Here is a 19,975-nt window from a genome sequence, read left to right as displayed (position 1 = left end):
TTAGGTGCGCATGCGCATGTGTGAAGTGTGCGATCACCTAACTGGTAGGGAAACTAGTAGAATCCCACCACTGCTACACTTGCTCTGAACTGCGATAATAAATTGGCCATACCTAATAAACTCTGAATTGCTGTATTACCTTGTCAAGTCTCAGAAACCCTTTTTAGTAGCATATTTTGCCTAATGCTGCTAAATGTCAGTGTTCCAACCAAACTCTCCATCTCAATTCAGCACTCAGAGACAAAGTCCATCCAAGTAAGAATTTATTAGAGAAGTCATACTGGCACATCTGGGAAAACCTGAATGTGAAATCCCATGTTTTCCTCTGCTAAATTAAACTCACATCCAACCCCCTTACTGATGACCCTCAAGACACACTCTCCAATCCACCTGCATTATGAAGTCCCGCCAAGTCCCCTCCAAACTCCAGTGACTCAGCCTTGAGCTTTGGCGAAAGAATGTTGTTGTGGTTATCCTCCCTTCTCACTTTATCTTCATTCCCACAGTCACTCATCCTCCCTTGTGGCAGCCCCAAATCTGATTCAAGATGGATCTGGGGCTGACACCAGAGTCATTTTTAGTACAATCCAGAGGGCTTTTACTTACTTTTTAAAGTCTGTTTCATGCACCTTGAATCAAATAGCTCTCCTTACCTGAAGACATTGAAACTATGCACTATTTTCTTAAGTTAGGTTGTGATAGGTTTATAAAAACAACTTTTTTAACCATTTCCAATCTCCTCACTGGCATGATTTCCCAAAAAGATTCACACGCATGATGGCAAATATACGTGTCCCAGGATAATGTTGCAGAATCCAATCTGGGTCGGTCACAAGGACCAGAGGCGTAATCTTCCAAGCTTTCAGATTCATACTGGAGCCCATCCTCAGGGAGAAGAAGTTGGGCTCCAGCATGAGTCCGAAAGCATGGAAGTCTAAACCTCTGGTCCTAGTGACCGACCCAGATTGGATTCTGTCACACACATGATGTCTCGGATGTCTATAAGGCAGACTTGATTTATTCATTGGATGCTCATGGATATTTTTTAAAAAAATTCCTCTGCTTTTAAAAGGATTAGCATTTATCATTGGCAAAATGAGACTGTATTTGGATATCATAAAACAGCAAACTGATATGATCATCTTCTTTTGCATAGATCATCTTTTTTTTTCTTTAGAATTTTCTGCCTTGCTGCTCAAGCTGTGTGCATCTTGATTTGGTACCGGTATTGATAATGTTTCCTGTTCTGCTTTGGGGCTTAATCTCTTAGTCTAATCATATGGCCTTAAAGTGAAGGTCACTTTTACCTGGATTTGGGACCACTTAGAGTTATGTCGGGACAGAATGTTCTCACCAAATATCTACTGCTACATTCTGATACACTTCATATATTTATATTCTACATAACTTCAATCTAGGATGCTTTGCTACATTTTCCTATGTATGTTACTTCCATCTTGCAATTAGTGTATTGTTTGGAAAATAGACTTTTCTAAATAGACTTTTATTGCCTTTGCTGCCTTGAATTTGCTCTTCCTTATGTTGCAGTATTGCTTTGGCCTTACTGAAAGATCTGTCAGAAACATGACAGATAGTTCCAGCTACTGTAACATTGAATTGTACGGTTTGATTTAGTTTAATGCAGAATTTTGCATACCTATGAGTGCTTTAACTTAGAAAACCACCTTTGTGACCCTAGAAATAAGTATAGATCTTATGCTTACATTCTTGTAACCAGTACTTTGTAACACTAGCTAGGCATTTTGTTTGCAAAAGCTTTCAAACACATTTGGGACATTTGAAATTGTGTATCTGCAGCTTTGTAAAAAAGGACATCAAGAAATGTCACTTTGTGGACTTCCATGGAAGGTATGAGAAACTGAAGATAACCTTGACAAAGACCAAGATACTGGGGAATAGAGGACATAAGATAAGGAGAGGGTGGGAGATCTCTCTCATATACTCTGGAATGATGTTTCTTGTGTAGAGACTGCAGGACGACAGTTTCCCATTGATTTAAGCACTGGGAGACAAAGGGATCAACTAACTTGCTTGCAGGTGTGGTAAACCATTTTAAAGGATACTAACTACTTATGTAAATTGCCTATATAACTATCTTAAAGCTATTAGAGACTTTGGGTACAACAAGTTTGAAAAGTCATCAGGTAAGTTTTATTTTCAACTTGGAACAAATGAAAAATTGATTATAAGCTTAAGAATGTAATGCATTTGAGATAAACAGTTAAAAGTTAAATATGTTTTTTTTAATCTAAGAAATGTATAAGTGGATTAATGGGCCAGATAAATTTGGAATATTGACTTTCATTATAAGTGTTCGGAATTAACACTTAATTAAAATAGTTTCTTATAGGAAGCAGGCTTATTTTGTCTATCCTGGCTATTATAAACCATAACAAAGATAAGTTATTTTATGATTTTAGAAGCTGAACACTAGAGGGGACTAAAGATTCTAAGAAAAAGGAAAACATGCAAACCTGTTCTTGATGTCAGTTAATACTAGGATTTACAAAATGCCAAAAATATCAGAAACATTAAAGGGAATCTTTAAATAATGGAGCCAAAAATTAGTAGCTACAATATCAATACTATCAGTAATGACGTCTGCTTCTATAGATAGACCATGTCCAAAAAATGAAGAAATGACAGATGTGGAACGAATTTTGTCTTAAAGGACAGAGAAAGTACAGAGTGTGGAACTACAAAAGACTGTTCAAGAGAATGATTTGGAAAAAAATCCTTTACTAGATACGTAAAAGAAACTGACTAAATATTTAAAAATTAAAAGGGAAATACAAACTAAATGAATCACTTCTAAAGTGTTATCTTATTGAATCTACAAAAGAGACTTGTTCCATCCTTGAAGAAATCTGCAACAGGATAAAGAAGATTAAAGATAAATTAAATCCCATGACAATATTTGATTGAATTGAAGATTAAGACTCTTAGAACTAAAGGGGAGAAATAAAAGTGATTTATTTAATCAATGTTAAAATAAGATATTCATTTTGCACAGTTGTGGTAATGTTTTGTGAACTTTTTTTGATACCAGGATTGAAAAAAACGATACTTTATAGATCTGTTCATTAAATTTTTAATTATTAACAGATATTTAATAATTTATTTGTAATTTTGTAAGGGTGAAGAGTTACTAACCGTGTTTATATATGTGATGAAGGTTAGAATTTATTACTTTATATATTTATTTTCTTTTTCTTTATTATATTTCTTTTTTTCTTCATCTTTTTACTGCACCTTTTATTTTTCTCTATTTTTATTTATTATGCGAGTTTAGTTATTCATTTTTACTATTGTAATAAAAATTATTATTCAAAATTACATTAAAAAAAGAAATGTCACTTTGAATGTTTTCCAGAACATTTTTCCAGAGAAATTTTAAAGCTTTGATTTTGTTTTCTTTGCTTAAAGGTTCTGCTGGAGCCAGGAGTGATTCAGGATGTACTTGCTGCAGGAAGCCATCTCCAGCTGCTGGAAATGCTTAGTTTATGTTCACATTATCTTATTCAGGTAAGGATAATAAAATGGATATTTTTCTTTGTTTTCCTGACCTCAATTCTAATGTTATATAGGGATGATTTTCAAACTACTTATACCATGTTTCTCCGAAAATAAGACTGGGTCATATTTTCTTTTGGGCCTCAAAATAAGCACTGGGAGGGATGCTGTCTTATTTTCCCCCCACGTATGGGAGGCCCATTTCTTCTGCTTGCTCATGACAGGGCAGAACACTGTGTCAGTGCTGCCATCATGAGGCACCAGGGTGATGGGGTGGAACTGCCTCATGCACCCTGCACCGGCTTACATCAGGGCCCCTGCAGCCAGGCCATCCACGCCTCAATATCTGCCTCACCTCGCGACAGCAGCATTAGCATACTGCTTGGCCTCATCCATTGCAGCCACGAGCAAGCAGAAGAAGTGGACAGGTAATCACGTGGGCTACTGCACATGGCTGCTGGTGCTGCCATTGCAAGGCAGGTGTCAGTATATAGATGGCCTAGCTGCAGGGGCCCTGAGGTAAGTCAGTGCAGGGTGCATGAGGGAGGTCCACCACCATTGTGCCTCTCCTTGTGGCCATGACTCCATGAGCAACTAGACAGAATGGGCAGGCCACCGGCTGCACAGGCTCTTAAGTAGGGCTTATTTTGGGTGTAGGACATATATTAGGCGCACACATAAAAACAGGTCTTATTTTTTGAATAGTCTTATTTTCAAGGAAATGGGGTAGCTCAACATGGTAATCATCAGGAATTAGCATGAATTTGTCAAAAATAAGCCTTGCCAGATAATAGATTAAAGAAAGAAGTTGAAGAACAATATGTAATTTAACAATTATTCACTCTTAATTCTTAACTAATTATTCTTAATTCTTAATTATTTTCTATAATAAATACTGATTTTCATTAGACCTACAACTTGAAATGAAAAGCATTCACAATTAAATTATTTTTGTTAAGTTATAGTGGTGGTGATTCAGCCCTACCTAATTCATTTTTTAAGAACTTCATTATTAGCAATTTAGTACAATCGATCCAGAAATCCAAATTAAATGCTTAACAATAAATGGAAACAAATAGCCTCTCTGGGAATTTTTTCTACTATTGAACTGCTTGTAATGTTTTGATATTTTTCCTTAATATTAAACTGGAATAGGTTTCATAAAACAAATAGATTGCTGCATGTCTTGAGATAGTTGATATAGAACATATTTCTTCCTTGTGGCACTTATAGAAGGATTATCGTAATTCATCCATCACCACTATCGATTCTATTTGCAAGACTAAACAATCCCAGATGTTTTAATTTCTTTTATAGAATTTATTTTCAATTGTACACATTGTTCTACCTGGACTAAATCCTCTTTAAAGAGGCGTAGTATCAGATGGACAAAATACTTAATGTGTAGTCTGACCACTGAAAAATAAAACAAGATCAATACTTCTATTTGGAAACTATACTTTTAAAACTTGGCCTAAAATCGATTGGTGTATTTTACATCCATCATACATTGTTGACTTAAGCTCAATTAATAATCAGTTACTTTTCTAAAAAATTTTTCACAAGCATGATTGCCTAGTTGAGTATTTTCTGTGATATATCTGACCATTTAAATTCTGTTTCCTAAATGAAGTTCATTGCTTTTCTTTGTGTTAAATATGATTTTGTTTTTCAGTAAATATATTTTCAATATTTATATTTCAATATATAACAACTTTTAAGCTCACATTGGTAGAGAATTAATATCACTTTCATTCCATTATATAACTGACAAATATGGCCAAGGATATTCTTAAAATGAAGGAAAGTAAAACCATCATTAAAATATTCAACTTATAACTTTGATATATAATCCAGGGGAAACCTGGATATTTGTTTTGTCCTTCAAATTTAATTTGTTAATCTGTTTAAAATATTTAACTAGAACCACCTAAATATTTAATCTGTTTAAAATATTTAAATGGAACCACCTAAAAGAGCATATAAAACTTGATTAAAAAGTAATTTTTATGACATTATTACGTTTCATAAAGGTAGTTTTAACCATACTTTAATACCTTATTTCCTCTGGATCATACATAAATATTTTTGTCTGCTAAATATTTTCCATTTATTTTCCTAGAGGTAATATATCTCCATATATTTAATTAATTCTGGATGATGAATAGAGCTTATGTTTTTATCTAAACCATTGGGACTGCTTTACAATTAGTATAATACAGTATTTGATTTATTCCTATTGATTATATAGACAGAATATTTACCCTATACCTTGGTGCTCTGTCCTTGGTGCTCTGCGAGGTTGGTTGGTTGCATATATTTTTTTTATCAGATTAGATAACATCTTCAACACTGAAATATTATGTAGTTTGGTAAGGAAAGACCTGCAAGCAAACAGCTGAGCTCAGAGATCATCAGGAACTTCACTATTCAATCCTGACCTACAACATTTTCTGTTGCTACCCAATAACTGTTTAATTTCTGCAAATTTACAAGAATGAATGTGAATACTCATTAAAAAAACCCATAATATTATCTATATGTAACACCAACACATTCAAATTTGGGTAATGAATTCCTTGAATTTCCCCAGTTTGTCTTATTAAGCATAGTGAGGGTTTAATATGAAATTAAGAGAGATAAAGGAATCCTTGATACGTGCCACTTTGCAATTTAAGTACCAGTGAGATAATCCCATTAGTAATTACTTGAGCAGAGGGATTAGAATAATAAACTCTTATCTATGAAATAATTTCTGTAGGAAATCTAAACTTCTGCATTTCTTGAAATAAAACATAATTTACAGGACTGTGTATTGAAAGCTTTTTCTTCATCCAACAAAGCTAAAAGCACTGATAGATGTTTACTAACATACAAAGCTAGTATGTAATTTTATCTGGGTCATGATGTATTTATAGAATCAGATTATGTAAGGTTGTTTATTGTAGGTAAATAAACTTCTCTAATCTTGCAATGCATCTGTTAAAAACTTAGCAACATCACTTACCAGCCATAATCTCCAGTGGATCAGGTCCTTATCAGCTTTCAAACTTTCAGTTATATAAGCTTCATAATAAGAAAATGACAGGGCCTCTTTTCTCACCCCCAATAAAATATTTAATATATTTTCAAAAGTATAGAGATTCCTTTTTTATCCCATTCTGTGGATTCTCCATCTGGCCCAGGGGCCTTTCTGGATGTTGCTACATCAGTAGTTTCATAGATTTTTCTGTAGTGTCATAGACGCAACTACATTCTCTGAGTTAAGGTTTCTGGATGACTTATTGCATTTTTTTAAAAAAAATGGTTGTTGCCCATAACTCTATTATGGCAGTGCAGTGGCTCAGTGTTTAAGATGCTGAACTTGTTAGCTGGAAAGCTGGCAGCCCAGATTCAAGTCCTGTATGCCACATGATGGGGTGAGCTTCCATATTCACCCCAGCTCCTGCCAAACTAGCAGTTGGAAAGCATGTAAATAGTAGATAAAGAGTGGATAAAGAGTGGGAAGGTAAGAGCACTCTGTTGGCTACATGACTGTGCAAATATCTTTGAACAGCGATGGCTCAATGGCCTTGAAACGGAGATGAGCATCACCCCGTATAGTTGACAATGACTAAGAGTAAAATCAGCAGGACTCCTTTTTTATAACACTATTTGCTGAAATATAAAACCTAAAAGTTGAAAATGAATTTCATTATAATTTCTATGAATTGGACAATTGAATCCCTATAAGAGACATTATGTTACCTTTTTTCAGATGTTTTAGGAGAAAACCCAATAACTCCCTGTTCCAATAAGTTTGTTTCATTGGTTTTATGAAATATTCCATTTCCAATGCATATAATTGATCTGGCTGTAATTTAACGAATCTAAAACATAATATGCATTCTGAGTTTGATTTGTAGAATACACTTTCAGTGCTTCTTTTAATTCCAGTTTTCATATTCTATGCTGCAGCGCACACATCTTTTTCCTCCAGGAGGTGTAGGCTATTATCTCACCATAAATATATGCTTATCCCAATCTGCCCTTTCTATTTGTTTGAGAAAAAAAGAGTTAAAAAAACCCACTATATTTTTTTTTGTGGTGGTTCAACAAATTGAGAGTCTTCCAGCAAAGAATTATTAAAATACCATCTGATGATATTCTACTTTTTAAAACCAATGAAAATACTACTGGTGTGTGATCAGAAATGAGCTTGTTTAATTTAGTTTGTTATGGTTGTAGATCAGAGTAACTTAAAATAATAAAATAGGTACATCAAAATTGAAACATGAGTAAAATAATATATCAGAACCCATGCAAAAATTACATTAATATAAAATGCTTGCATCTACGTTATCTGAAGCAACTGTTTACATTCCATAATAGCCAGTATAGAGAAACTGACTGTGTTTCCTTTGGTTCCTACTCCAGATCAGCTCACAAGAAACTGAGAGATCATTGTCAATCCTGCTTAAATACTAACTTGTAATAGGAGAAATACATATAGACACACACTGAATTTCTCTATAAAAGAATACAGTGCAACACTGCATGATCTATAATTTTGATTTTCCCCTATCTAAAAGTCAAGAATATATGCTATTCATTAGGAATGTTAAAAGATCTGTTCTGTAAAAGATCAGACGGAAAAGCAGTTATAGTAGGCCAATGTTAAAGCTCTTCTTGTAAAATTAAATTAAAATTAATTTAATGCTACATGTGCTTGAGTTTCAGTGAATGCTGTTCCAATCTCTGCTGAAAGGACTGAGATCGGGATGCATTGTGGAACCAGGAATTCATCCTTTTGAAAACCCAATTGAACAACTTCTAAAAAACTTCTTTTTCTTGCAGTCACGTATTTGAAAGGCACAAGATAGCTACGCTTTCAACACTTTATGCTCACTAGATAGATAGTTACTTCCTTTCCCATGAAAAGGTCTAAACATGTTCACTTTCTATTAATCCTGTTGGGAGATTAATACATATTGTAATATTTTTTCATGCAGGATTCATACTATTTCTTCCTGCACTTTAAAGTAGTTTCATTTAAAAGTTGCCTTTTCTTTCATGACTATTTTTACCTCAAGATTAGTGCTTGAAACTATCAAATGATTGGTCCCACATTCAGAATTCTCATTTATCTTTTTTCATTCACTAATTTCTCAGTTTTCATCATAAACAAATCAGTCGTGCTTTTTGGTTCATTCCTTTTTTTATATATATGTCTAAAATAAATGTATTCTTAAACTATGTATCTGAAACATATCATTTTCTCAGATGTTTATCTCTCTTCATTCTCATTCATTCTTAGTCTCCAAATGGCCTAGGTACTCTTTTTGTATTTAGCTCACATTTATTCAGCATGTTACAGATTTTTTCTCCAAACTCATTCCCTATTCTTCCATTTTCACCATGCACTAGAACAGGGGTCGCCAACCTTTTGGACCTCAGGGACCACCAAACTCATAATTTTAAATCCCGTGGATCACAGACCGTGGGAAAATCAGAAAAAAGTCAGCAGGAAAATTCTCCACTCCATTTTCCTACCGATCAATCATTCTTTATTTGGAATTGCAGGATACCGTCTCCAGCTCCATTCTCAGGTGGGGAGAGAGAGAAAGCGAGACTTTTGGCTTCATACAAGGAAAGCAATAGAAGCAGCAGAAGTCTTTCTTTCTCTCCCCTAAACTCTGCCAGAAATGAATCTTTGTGAGACTTGCCGCACCGGCGCAGCCTCTTGGAGCAGGATGCCTGGAAGAGTCCCAAAGACTCATTTCTGGTGGAGTTTGGGGGAGAGAAAGAAAGACTTTTGCTGCTTTCCTTGCGTGCAGCCAAAAGCAGAAGAAGAACGAAATGGAAAGAAGCAGCCTGGTGGCCAGGCCAGGTGCGTGGGGCGAGTGGGGCAAGTTCCCCCCTCCGCCCTTTCCCCCTCCCCTCACTACCTTGTGTTGCAAATGACGCAAGCCTTGTGTTCCCATGGGCCACGTGGGTGGCACAGCCTTATGTTTCTGTGCAGCCTGGATTAATTGCTTTGGGGGGTGCTTTGGGGGTGACATTTCTCTGCGGACCACCAAAATTTTCTCATGGACCACCAGTGGTTCTGGCCTACTGGTTGGCAACCACTGCCCTAGAACACAACAAGTAGTTATCACTAATCCAAGGTTTCATATTCCATCAGTAACAAACTGGATGATACCAATACATACTTTCTGGTACATATTACATAATCTTTTTTTCATTTAATGTATGCTTTACTTCCCTGGATGCATTCTTCAATTCTATTTCATAAGACAAAACTATCTTCATGCATACCTATGGCATTTATTTTATTTTAATTTGTTTATTTATTTGTCAATCGCTTACAAGATAATAGGTATAAGTATATACATAGTTATGAATACATGAAATAGGTACATATAAGAAAAATAAAAGAAACAATAGGACAGGAACGGTAGGCACATTAGTGCATTTATGCACGCCCCCCTACAGACCTCTTAGGAAAGGGGTGAGGTCAATAGTAGACAGTCTAAGGTTAAAGTTTTTGGGGTTGGGGGAAGAAACCACAGAGTCAGCTAGAGTATTCCAGACATTGACCACTCAGTTGCTGAAGTCGTATTTCCTGCAATCAAGTTTGGTGCGGTTAATCTTGAGTTTGCATCTATTGTGTGCTCTTGTGTTGTTATGGTTGAAGCTGAAGTATTCATTGACAGGTAAGTCATTGCAATGTATGATTTTATATACCATACTTAGATCAGACCAAAGATGGCGTAATTCAAGGTTTTCTAGGTCTAGAATTTCAAATCTGGTGGCATAAGGTATTCTACAATGAGTAGACGAGTGGAGAACTCTTCTTGTGAAGTATTTCTGGATTTTCTCAACTGTGCTAATATCAGATACGTAATGTGGGTTTCAGACTGATGAGCTGTATTTGAGTATTGGTCTAGCAAATGTTTTGTATGCTCTAGTTAGTAGTGTGATATTACCAGAGAAAAAGCTACGTAGGATTAGGTTAACAACTCTTAATGCCTTTTTGGCTATGTAGTTACAATGGGCTCTAGCACTTAGATCATTAGAGATGAATCTTCCAAGGTTCTTTACAGAGCTTGGATCATCAACAGGGTTTTGATTATTCAGCTTGTATTTTATTTTCTGTTGTTTTTTTTTTGCCAATAGGTAAGACAGAGCATTTATTTATTGAGATTTGAAGTTGCCATTTGTTTGACCATTCTGATACATAGTCAAGATCTTTTTGAAGAGTAACAGTATTGTCTGTGGTATTGAACAGCTTTACATCATCAGCGAAGAGAATGCAGTTGCTCTTAATATGATCACAGAGGTCATTTATGTCGAGTATGAAGAGAGTTGGTCCTAGAACACTGCCTTGGGGGACAGCAGTATTGACAGGTACAGAATTTGATAGGACACTCCCAATTTTGACCATTTGTTGTCTGTTTGACAGGAATGCTTCTATCCAGTTATGCAGTTGTCCAGAGATACCATAAAATTTTAGTTTTAGGAGTAGTTTGTCGTGTACCACTGAATCAAAGGCTTTACAGAAGTCTATATAGATTGCGTCTATTGTTTTGCCCTGATCGAGTTGTGTAGTACATATGTTTTTGCAGTGTAAGAGTTGCAGATTACAGGATAGTTTTTTTCTGAAACCAAATTGTTTATTGGAGAGTAGGTTGTGTGTCTTTAAGTGGAGGATAATGGATTGGTTAATAATTGGTTCCATGACTTTACAGGTGACGTAGCATAAGGAGATTGGTCTGTAATTTTCAGTTAGGCTGGGGTCTCCCTTTTTGAAGATGGGGATGACCATGGCTTGTGACCATAGGTTAGGCAAGGAGCTGGCCCTGAAAGATTTTTCAAAGATTATGCTTAGAGGTTCTGCTATGGCAGTGGATAGCTTTTTAAAGAAGTAGGCACATATTCCATCCGGTCCAATAGATAGAGATGGTTTTAGATTGCGTAGTGCTTTTTCAACATTGTCTTCTGCAAAATCGATATGTATTAGATCATTGTAGTTTTCTGTGGTTTGGCTAGGAAATACTGGCATGACCCATTGCTGTTTACAAATAGTGAGCCAAATAATGTGTTAAAGATGTTGGCTTTAATGGTGTCGTTGTTGCAGACTTTACCATTAGGTCCTATCAGGGGTGGGATGGACTTTGAGTCTTTTAGTTTGTTGTTTACAAAATTGTAAAAAGCATGGGTGGAATTGGTGCGTAGAAAGTTTTCCTCTTGTTTAATGTGATAATTGGTGCATTCAGTCTTTATCTGGTGACATAAATTTTTGTATCGGTTTCTGAAATTGGCAACGTGACCAGATTTGTTTTTCCGCCAGAGTGATCTCTTTTTGGATTGAAGTTTCCTTATTGTTATGGGTAATCTGTTTTTTTGTTTTTGTTTTGGGAGTTGTTGTTGGTACATATAGTTTGATGACTCTTTTGACTTCAAGTAAAAATATGTTGTAATGGTCTTCAACAGTATTGCATCCACTGAATAGAGACTGCCAATCAAGGGATGAGAGATCGTTATCTATAAGATCATAGTTGCCTTTTTTGAAGTTATAATTGGGGATTATGTCATTGTGATGATTTTTGTGTGGGCATATGTTGAGACAAAAGTCAATCATATTGTGGTCACTGTTGGAAAAGGGTTCTTTAGTTTGTATTCCGTATTTGTATTCGAGGCAGTTGTTTAGTCTAGTATTGTTGGTTACAAGTTGTTCCAGTCCCAGATTTGTAACAGCATTGTAGAAGGTTGCGTGTATGGGTTCAGTTGTACATTCGTTTAGGGTCCAGTCAATATGAGGTAGATTGAAGTCACCAAGAAAGATAAAAGCATGTGGGCAGGATGTTGCCCATGTTAGTAGTGAATTTAGCTTGTTTACATGTTTGATGTCATAATCAGGTGCTCTGTAACATAGTAAGAATCGAAATGTGATATTTAAGGATAGTTCACAGATGATGGTCTCAGGAAGAGCAAGTTTCTGGGTAACTTGGATGTTTTTTAGATGTAAGGACTTTTTATAGAAGATAGCAACACCACCTCCTCTACCAATTTCACGATCTGATCGGTAAACATGATAGTCTCTTACTATGGTAATGGAGTCTGGGAGAGATGAGTTGAGCCATGTTTCATAGACAAATATGATGTCGAATTTAGCCATATTTAGTAAGAGGAGAAATTCAGGTATCTTATTCACAAGGCTTCTTGCATTGAGTAGCTTGCATTTAAGGCCAGCAGTAGTTGGAATTGAGGTAGTTAGGGGCATGCATGCCTAGGGTGATGGTGGATTGGTTAAGGTAGGGTTGTGGTTGAAGGTTAAAGCTGAATTGTGGATTGTGTGACTTACTTTTGATACAATCAACATGGTAGTCAATGTACAGGTCCTTCTCTCCGTTGTCTAGATGTTTTTTGAGTTCAGTGTGGAGTACACGGGAGCGGGCACATTGCTGTATGATTAGGTCAGGGCGAGAACGGAGGTTCTTATGGTTGGTGTTGCTTTTGGCAAGTGAATTTATAGTATAAAAGAATTTATGTTTGCTTGATTCATTTTTGCAAATGACCCTGCAAAAGCGTGGGGCCACAGAGCCGTCTCTGTTTTTGAGCTCTCAGCCAATGCGGGAAATGTCAAGTATTTCATCAGGGGAGATGGTTGATGCTTGATAATCACTGATGATGTTTCGGACAGTTGTGATGTCATCATTGTCATTGATGTCCTCTAGGCCAAATAAGATGGCGTTTGGTCATTTCCGTTCACGCTCAACAGCTTATTGTTATTGCTATTGTTATTGTTGCTGTTGCTGTTATTGCTGTTGTTGTTGTTGTTTGTCTCTCTTTTTATTTTACAAAAGCCCAATATATCTAATTTGCTTGTCTGTTTTCCTTTATTCATTAATTTATGAGGGGGTCCTTAGTGCTTTCTGAGTTTGGCTGCTTTCCAGCAGACGTTTTGTTATCCAAACTAGATAACATAATCAAGAAAACAACCAAGCTGAGAGAGTACCAATAACTCCTCATTTCAACCCCAAGCTACAAATATTCTTCTTTATTGGTGTCATTAATTTATGACTTTTCTTAGATACAAATTACAATGTGTGCTTCATATGCCTTTGTCATCAGTGGATAGCTAATCACCTTCACAGCTTATGATGATGATACTAAAAAAGAATATAATGCTTAGTTTTGTCATATTTTATCCAAAAGCCATGGTTAACTTCAGTGAAGGACCCATTCTTCTATGTCATTTAAACTCTATAATGCTAAAACTACTTTGCAAACAATATAATGTTGTTTTCTCCATTTCATTATTTAGGAGGTACACACCCTGTCCTGACATTCAGGGTATTGTAAGGTTCTGCCTCTCCTCTTTACTCAAGAAAGTAAAAACTCTTGAAACTTGGTATTTCAAAAGGAACCTTTTATTGAGCAGAAGTGATAGCGGAACAAAAGCAAAGCAGACTCTGAGGTCCCTCAAGCAATACAGTTAGAAATAAAGCATTGGAGACCCCTCCCTTCAGCCCAATATGGATTCAGCCAATCCACAGGTGTGGAGATGTTATTGTAATGGTCGTCCTGAGACCCAGATAAGCAAGTGTTCCCAGGGTCATCTTCTACCTGCTTTCAGAGTGAAATAGCCCACATGCCCCCCCGCCCCCGTACATTCCCCAAAAGATGAGAAAATCTCGGGATGCTTAGGCACCAGGATAAAGGTTATAAAACAGCAGTTGTCAGACATAGTAATAAAGAAATATATTCGGGGTTCCCTCTTTCCCCCAGTTGAATGATAGTATCACTCTAGGGATCTGACAAGTATAGTAAAAGCTGAAAAATTCCAAGGGCCTTGGACTGGCCAGCTCTTTACACCAGATTTGGTCCTCATGGTTCTTTCTATTTACTCCCAGTATTTGCTCCCTGTTAAGGAGTTTTCAGAATTGCTTAAAATAAGATATAAGTTTATTTGAATTCCATTTTTAAAAGTAACTTAATAAAATTTTAAAAATAATTTTAAACATTAATTACAATTTAATTAGTCAAAACAAGAAAACTCTTTAACAGTGTAGTGTTAATTTCCACCAAATAAAAAGTTCTGATTTACGACTGTCTGTAGGCTTTGCCTTCAGGCAGTTACTTTAACTAATAGATTTCACAGGGTGAACAATTCTTTTCTTTAAAAAAAAAGTCAAACAAGAGATAGGAGTCATTGAATAAAACTACTTCCTTATGGATATGCATCGAGAACTTGCATTTGAATGTTCCTTGTTTCTGGTATGATGAGATCTGTACTGAATGATATTGAACTGTACATACTTTATGCAACAAATGCTTTAGTTTATATTTTTTTTGATAAGGAGAACTGACCAATATATGTAATTAAGAAGTATCCCATATCTGCCATCACATTTCAACTAAGAGAAGTTGCTTGTTATAAAGAGTTCCGGAATACCCAAGAACTGTCCTTTTTAGAGCAATCCCTATTATTATTACCAATGAACAGTAGATGGCAGTATGAGTCCACTAGTCTGAATAAATTAAGGCATTAGAAAGGGGAAAAAATGAAAAGAAATTATTTATTTTGCTCCATATTAGTCTTGTGACCTAATCAGTAAAAAAGTCATTATTCACACAACACTGGGCAATATGCATTGTAATTTTTAACAAATAATGGGGAACTGTTAAGGGTTTCGCAGGAAATACAGCCCTGTCTTGTGCAGCAATGGTCATTTATCATTGCACTTTGTGAAATCTCTCATTTGTTCTAATTTGAATGTAAATGACTCTAAGGTTTTACAAATAAGGTGACAGACTCACATAAATGTAATTGCAGGGTTCATCTCTCTCTTTTTATATATCACTCATTAAGTTATGAATTAAATACATCGTATTAAACCAGGGGCATGTCCAATGATGATATTGTAATGGCAAATTACTCCATGCTATTAGAGGTGTATTTTTTATTCATGGACATTAATTTGTCATTAAACGGCATTAGTTTAGCACTTTTATGTGGGAGACGTGACCTGAAAGAAGACTTGCTGCTGTAATGCAAGAGAAGAGAAATATGAATACCAGATACATGTCACTCTTTAAGCTCTTCAAATGAAATGGAGGAAAATTTATATCAGCTTCTCTAGGCCTATCCACCCACATGAACAAATTCTTTTTTAAATTGGTTTTTATCCATGTTCAGAGACATCTCTGAAGAATGAGTAGTCTTCATTTTTAAAATCCTGTTTTCCATTCAAAAGCTATGGAGAGAGGTGAAGATGGGAAAATGTTAAGTTCATCTTCACAAGTCTCCCAGATCTTTGCGGAGTTTTGATTGATTACTCCTTTCAGCAATCAAAAATAGTGGCAGTAATCTATTTTGCTTTTAGTAAGGAAAAATAACTTATTTGGTGGGCCAATGTTGTATACTATAACAATATTGCATACCTGAACAGAAAACAAAAAAATCCAAAGAGTTGCCTTTATTTTAAAAAATCCCTATTTGGATTTAATTGACTCTTTCAAGAAATATTTAACCAAAAGTTAAATCGATGGGAGAAAGGGAGACTTTGGGCATAAGGAACTAACTTTTAAACTCTGCCCACCCTTCCTTCTCCTCAATTCTGCCATTGAAGAAGGATTCACAGAATATTTGAAGTAGGTGGTATCTGTATGCATCAATAATTAATTGTGTATCAATGATTTGTGATGGACGTATACTAAACATGAAGAAAGCTACTTATAAGTGAAGGGGGTGGGAAATGAACCCTCAAGTCCCAAGATTTTTTAGTCTCTTAATCAAGGTTAAAAAGAAAGCTTCCTTTTTCTAGTATTCTTCAGGCATTGAAGGAGACATGGGAGACCAAGGATAGAAGCACTTGGGCATGCCTAAATTAAAGCAAAGTATAGTTAGCACTGAAGTGACAACAAGCCAAATACTGAAAAGAGAAACAAAAGCAAAATGGCGAAGAAAAATCAAGAGAGGAACCCAAGGGATGCATCTGAAATCTTAACTGCACTCAAGGGATAATAATACCATTATATTTGGCATTGTCTCTAAGAATTAAGTCTTTTAGGACATTTTCCCAAATACCAGTGGTAGTGAATTGAAGATGCCAGAAAATCCTTAACATTTGGTCTAATTCTTTTTTGTGTCTGTGGGTTTGCCCCCTGTAAAGCATTTCTATTCATAGAGGTAAAATGACATTTAAGACTTTGAAGAGTCTTAAATAGCTGTAATGTTTCAATTTCTATTTCCACTAAGACTGACTGATTCTCTGAAGCATTTCTGTGAAATCTAAAAAAAAAAAAATCTTAGAGAATGGCTTAAATGGCTTTTGTGAAATCAGTTGTAGGCTTAAATTTCTTTTTACTGCGTTCTGCATTTAGTAAATCTAAAAAATACTATGTTCTTCCTCTCTCTCTTCAAGCATTGCGTATATGTATTTGGGACAGAAGGGGAAAAATTATATATATTTTATGTATGATTTCCACATAATTTTAGTAAATTGTTCACTGAATTACATGTGTATGTACGTATATTGGAAATGGAGCAGTAATACCTTGACTTACAACTGTTCTCTAATCCAAAAATAAAGCAGGTGGAGTAACAACTGGGTATGATTCCTTGGATATTAATGGCTTGGCTCAGCAATGGAATTCTAAAGCTGTATACACTTTTTCTGTCTTAATTATGCATTCATTAGAAGCTTTTATACCCAACAGAATAAAGTAAATATTTTTTGATCTCTGTAGTGTGCTCCCAGATTGTAGATTTGCACAGCAGGGTCTTGATAATCTGAATAAATTGTATTTCCCCAAGGAGTTTATCTTTCAAATAAGGTCATAAAGAAGTACAGCCTCTCCCCATAGTTCTCCTTGTGTTTTTCTTTCCTTTTTATACCACAGCACACAGGAACAGAGGTATATTGTACTCAGTTCAGTTGTACGTGTAGTTGTGATTAACTTTCATTTATCAGCCTGTTATTGATATACATCCTTTTCTGTGACATATGCATTGATTTAAATTTAAAAACAGAAACAAAGGAAAAACAAATATGAAATAATGCTAAAAGAGAAACTTCATTTGTTGTTATCCTATGTGGTGTTTTACATCACTATTGCTGTGTGTTTGTGTGTGTCTGTATGTGTCTCTGTTAATATATACGTACATTCATATTGTAAGGAAATACCTATTTGGACCTACATGTCATGTAAATGTATAAAACATGTACCACATTGTGAAATAGGAGAAACACTCTGAAAAATATCTTGGTAGTTAATTCATATTGCCAATCTAATATGATAAAATTATTTATCAATGTAACTTCATTGTTAAATCACTCAGTAAACTATATATATGTTTATTCATAGCTAAGGCTCAATGAATTCAATAGTATTTCCAGAAAATTGTTACATAAATATCAAAAAGTCTATGTTTTATTGTTTACAGTAAACTTCTAAGACATATTGGTAGTTGGCACTATGCAAAGTCTAATCAATAATAATACAGTATTATAATTATAGTACACCCATTGTCAGCTTTAATTACGATGTAATCTTTGCAGACTGAATAAATGTTAATTTGTATAATAAATAAATGAGCAATTTGTATATGATTTAAGCAGGGGCTAATATCCCTGTTTGGAATTTGTAACCTTTAGTTGTTACATTGTACCATGAAAATAATAAGGAGAGCAATTTCAGCTTAGTTGCATGCTCTGTTTTAATTATAAAGAAAGTAAGCAAAGTAATTATAACACAAGTTTGTTTATTTATTATTACTCTCTATATGCTGCCTGTTAGTGTGAGTGTTGAAAAGTGCAATAGCCTTTTTTCAGTAGTGAGTGTGATGGATGATTGTCAGTGGGCTTGTTTACTTGTCAGACTTAAGAGTGAGCCTGGAGGCTAGTGACTCTGTGTAAGATTTGAAAACTGAACGGGGAAAATTGTCTCCTGAAGTTTTCTATGGTATTACAGTCCTACCTAAAAGCAACAGTAGATCAGCATAAGGTAATCGGGATTGGAATGCTGGCTGTTGAGTTAGAGAAAGAGGACAGGGCAGAATGTTGAGGTGGTTCAATGTAGAAGATTAAGGGGACAGCGGAATGTGCTTGGGAATCTCTACAACAAGTTACCTAAATGGATGCAGTAAATTGTACAGTTGCAAGAAACAGCTGTGACTGGATTTCAGGCTGGATTTTTGGAATATACGATCATTAGATTTGGGCAACGTTTGAAATCCGATTCAAATTAAGTTTTATGATATAATCCTTTTGAAACAATATTTTGAAACAATTTCTAGCATTGACTCAAGTACCTTTTAATCATTAAAAATCCGGGGTAATGGGGATTTGATGACATTTTGACTTTGTAAAGTCTCAGATGTTGTTGTGAATATGGAATAAGCACAGGGGTAGGTTGTGTGATGTCTGACAGTAACACAATACTTTGGAAGTTGGTAGGCTGTCTTTTTCTTATTCTTGTGATTTCTAACGTATAAGGAGTGGAAGGGCAATATTCCAAAAATTTATTGTGATTATGATACCTTTGAACATGTCCAGCTGAAACTGGAAGACCTTCTCAGAAAGGTTTACAACCATCCCTGCTATTTTCACCCAGTTATACCTAAAAACAGGCATTTTGATGCTTCCTCAGTATAACTTGACATTCTTTTATCAAATAGATAAAAGAAATGTGAATCAGTCTGACTCAAATCAGATTTCAGATTTTAAATTCAAACCTGAACTTGTCTGATTTAGATACTCCTAATTGTTGCTAGTTTTCACTGGTTAGAACCCATGTCACTTAAATAATAATGTAATTGTACAGTACATAGGACATTTGCACTTCTTGTATGATATTCTTGGTCCACAGGAACATAGGCAAGGATAGGAACAGGTTAGGATTGGTTAACAACCTGAACTTGTTATTTATGAATAGTAATATCCACAAAACTGTGGGCATTCATTTCAATGTACAGAACACAACTGTCTAAAAGAATTATCACAAATAAATACATTCATAGACTTGGAAAGAGTCATTCAGACCACTGAATGTAATCTTTAGAAATACTATGATTCAGATTGCAGTGATCCCAACAAATCTTCTGTCTTCCATTTGAACAGATTCCAATATAAATTAGCTCATTATGTTTCTTGGTATTTGGTTCCATTATCAAATTGCTCTTACTACTAGGACTAGATCTTTAATTTTTACAATCATCCAGAATCTGACTTATTTTAACTTAGGAGTTGCAATAAAAAAAGCAAGTTGGAATTGGTTTGAGGAGGTCCTGAGTGAGAAGTAGATGATCTTCAGAGAAGTTAACATGGCAGTAGTTCACAGTGAATGTGAAAGTCAGCCATGAGCAGAGACCTTTGGATGACTTTGTGGTTCAGTGTAGGCTGGGGCTAGGGCCACTTGGCTGTCTAGAATCAGTGGTGAGCCAGCAATAGAG

General features: G+C 35.3%; 1 protein-coding gene across 1 annotated transcript in view; it reads left to right on the top strand.

Annotated features, from left to right (window-relative positions):
- The window catches only part of KLHL32 (kelch like family member 32), a 79,398-nt gene that overhangs the window by 21,889 nt on the left and 37,534 nt on the right, over positions 1-19,975 (top strand). Inside the window, exon 5 of the mRNA XM_026726695.2 lies at positions 3,448-3,546. Within this exon, the coding sequence (XP_026582480.1) occupies positions 3,448-3,546 (99 nt within the window). The remainder of the gene's footprint in view (positions 1-3,447; positions 3,547-19,975) is intronic.

Source organism: Pseudonaja textilis, chromosome 1 (genome assembly GCF_049901715.1).
Source record: "Pseudonaja textilis isolate UNSWEBS1 chromosome 1, rPseTex1.2, whole genome shotgun sequence".
In the NCBI taxonomy this organism is placed as follows: domain Eukaryota; kingdom Metazoa; phylum Chordata; class Lepidosauria; order Squamata; family Elapidae; genus Pseudonaja; species Pseudonaja textilis.
The sequence above is the reverse complement of the archived record's forward strand: the minus strand, read 5'-3'. Positions and strand labels throughout refer to the sequence as shown.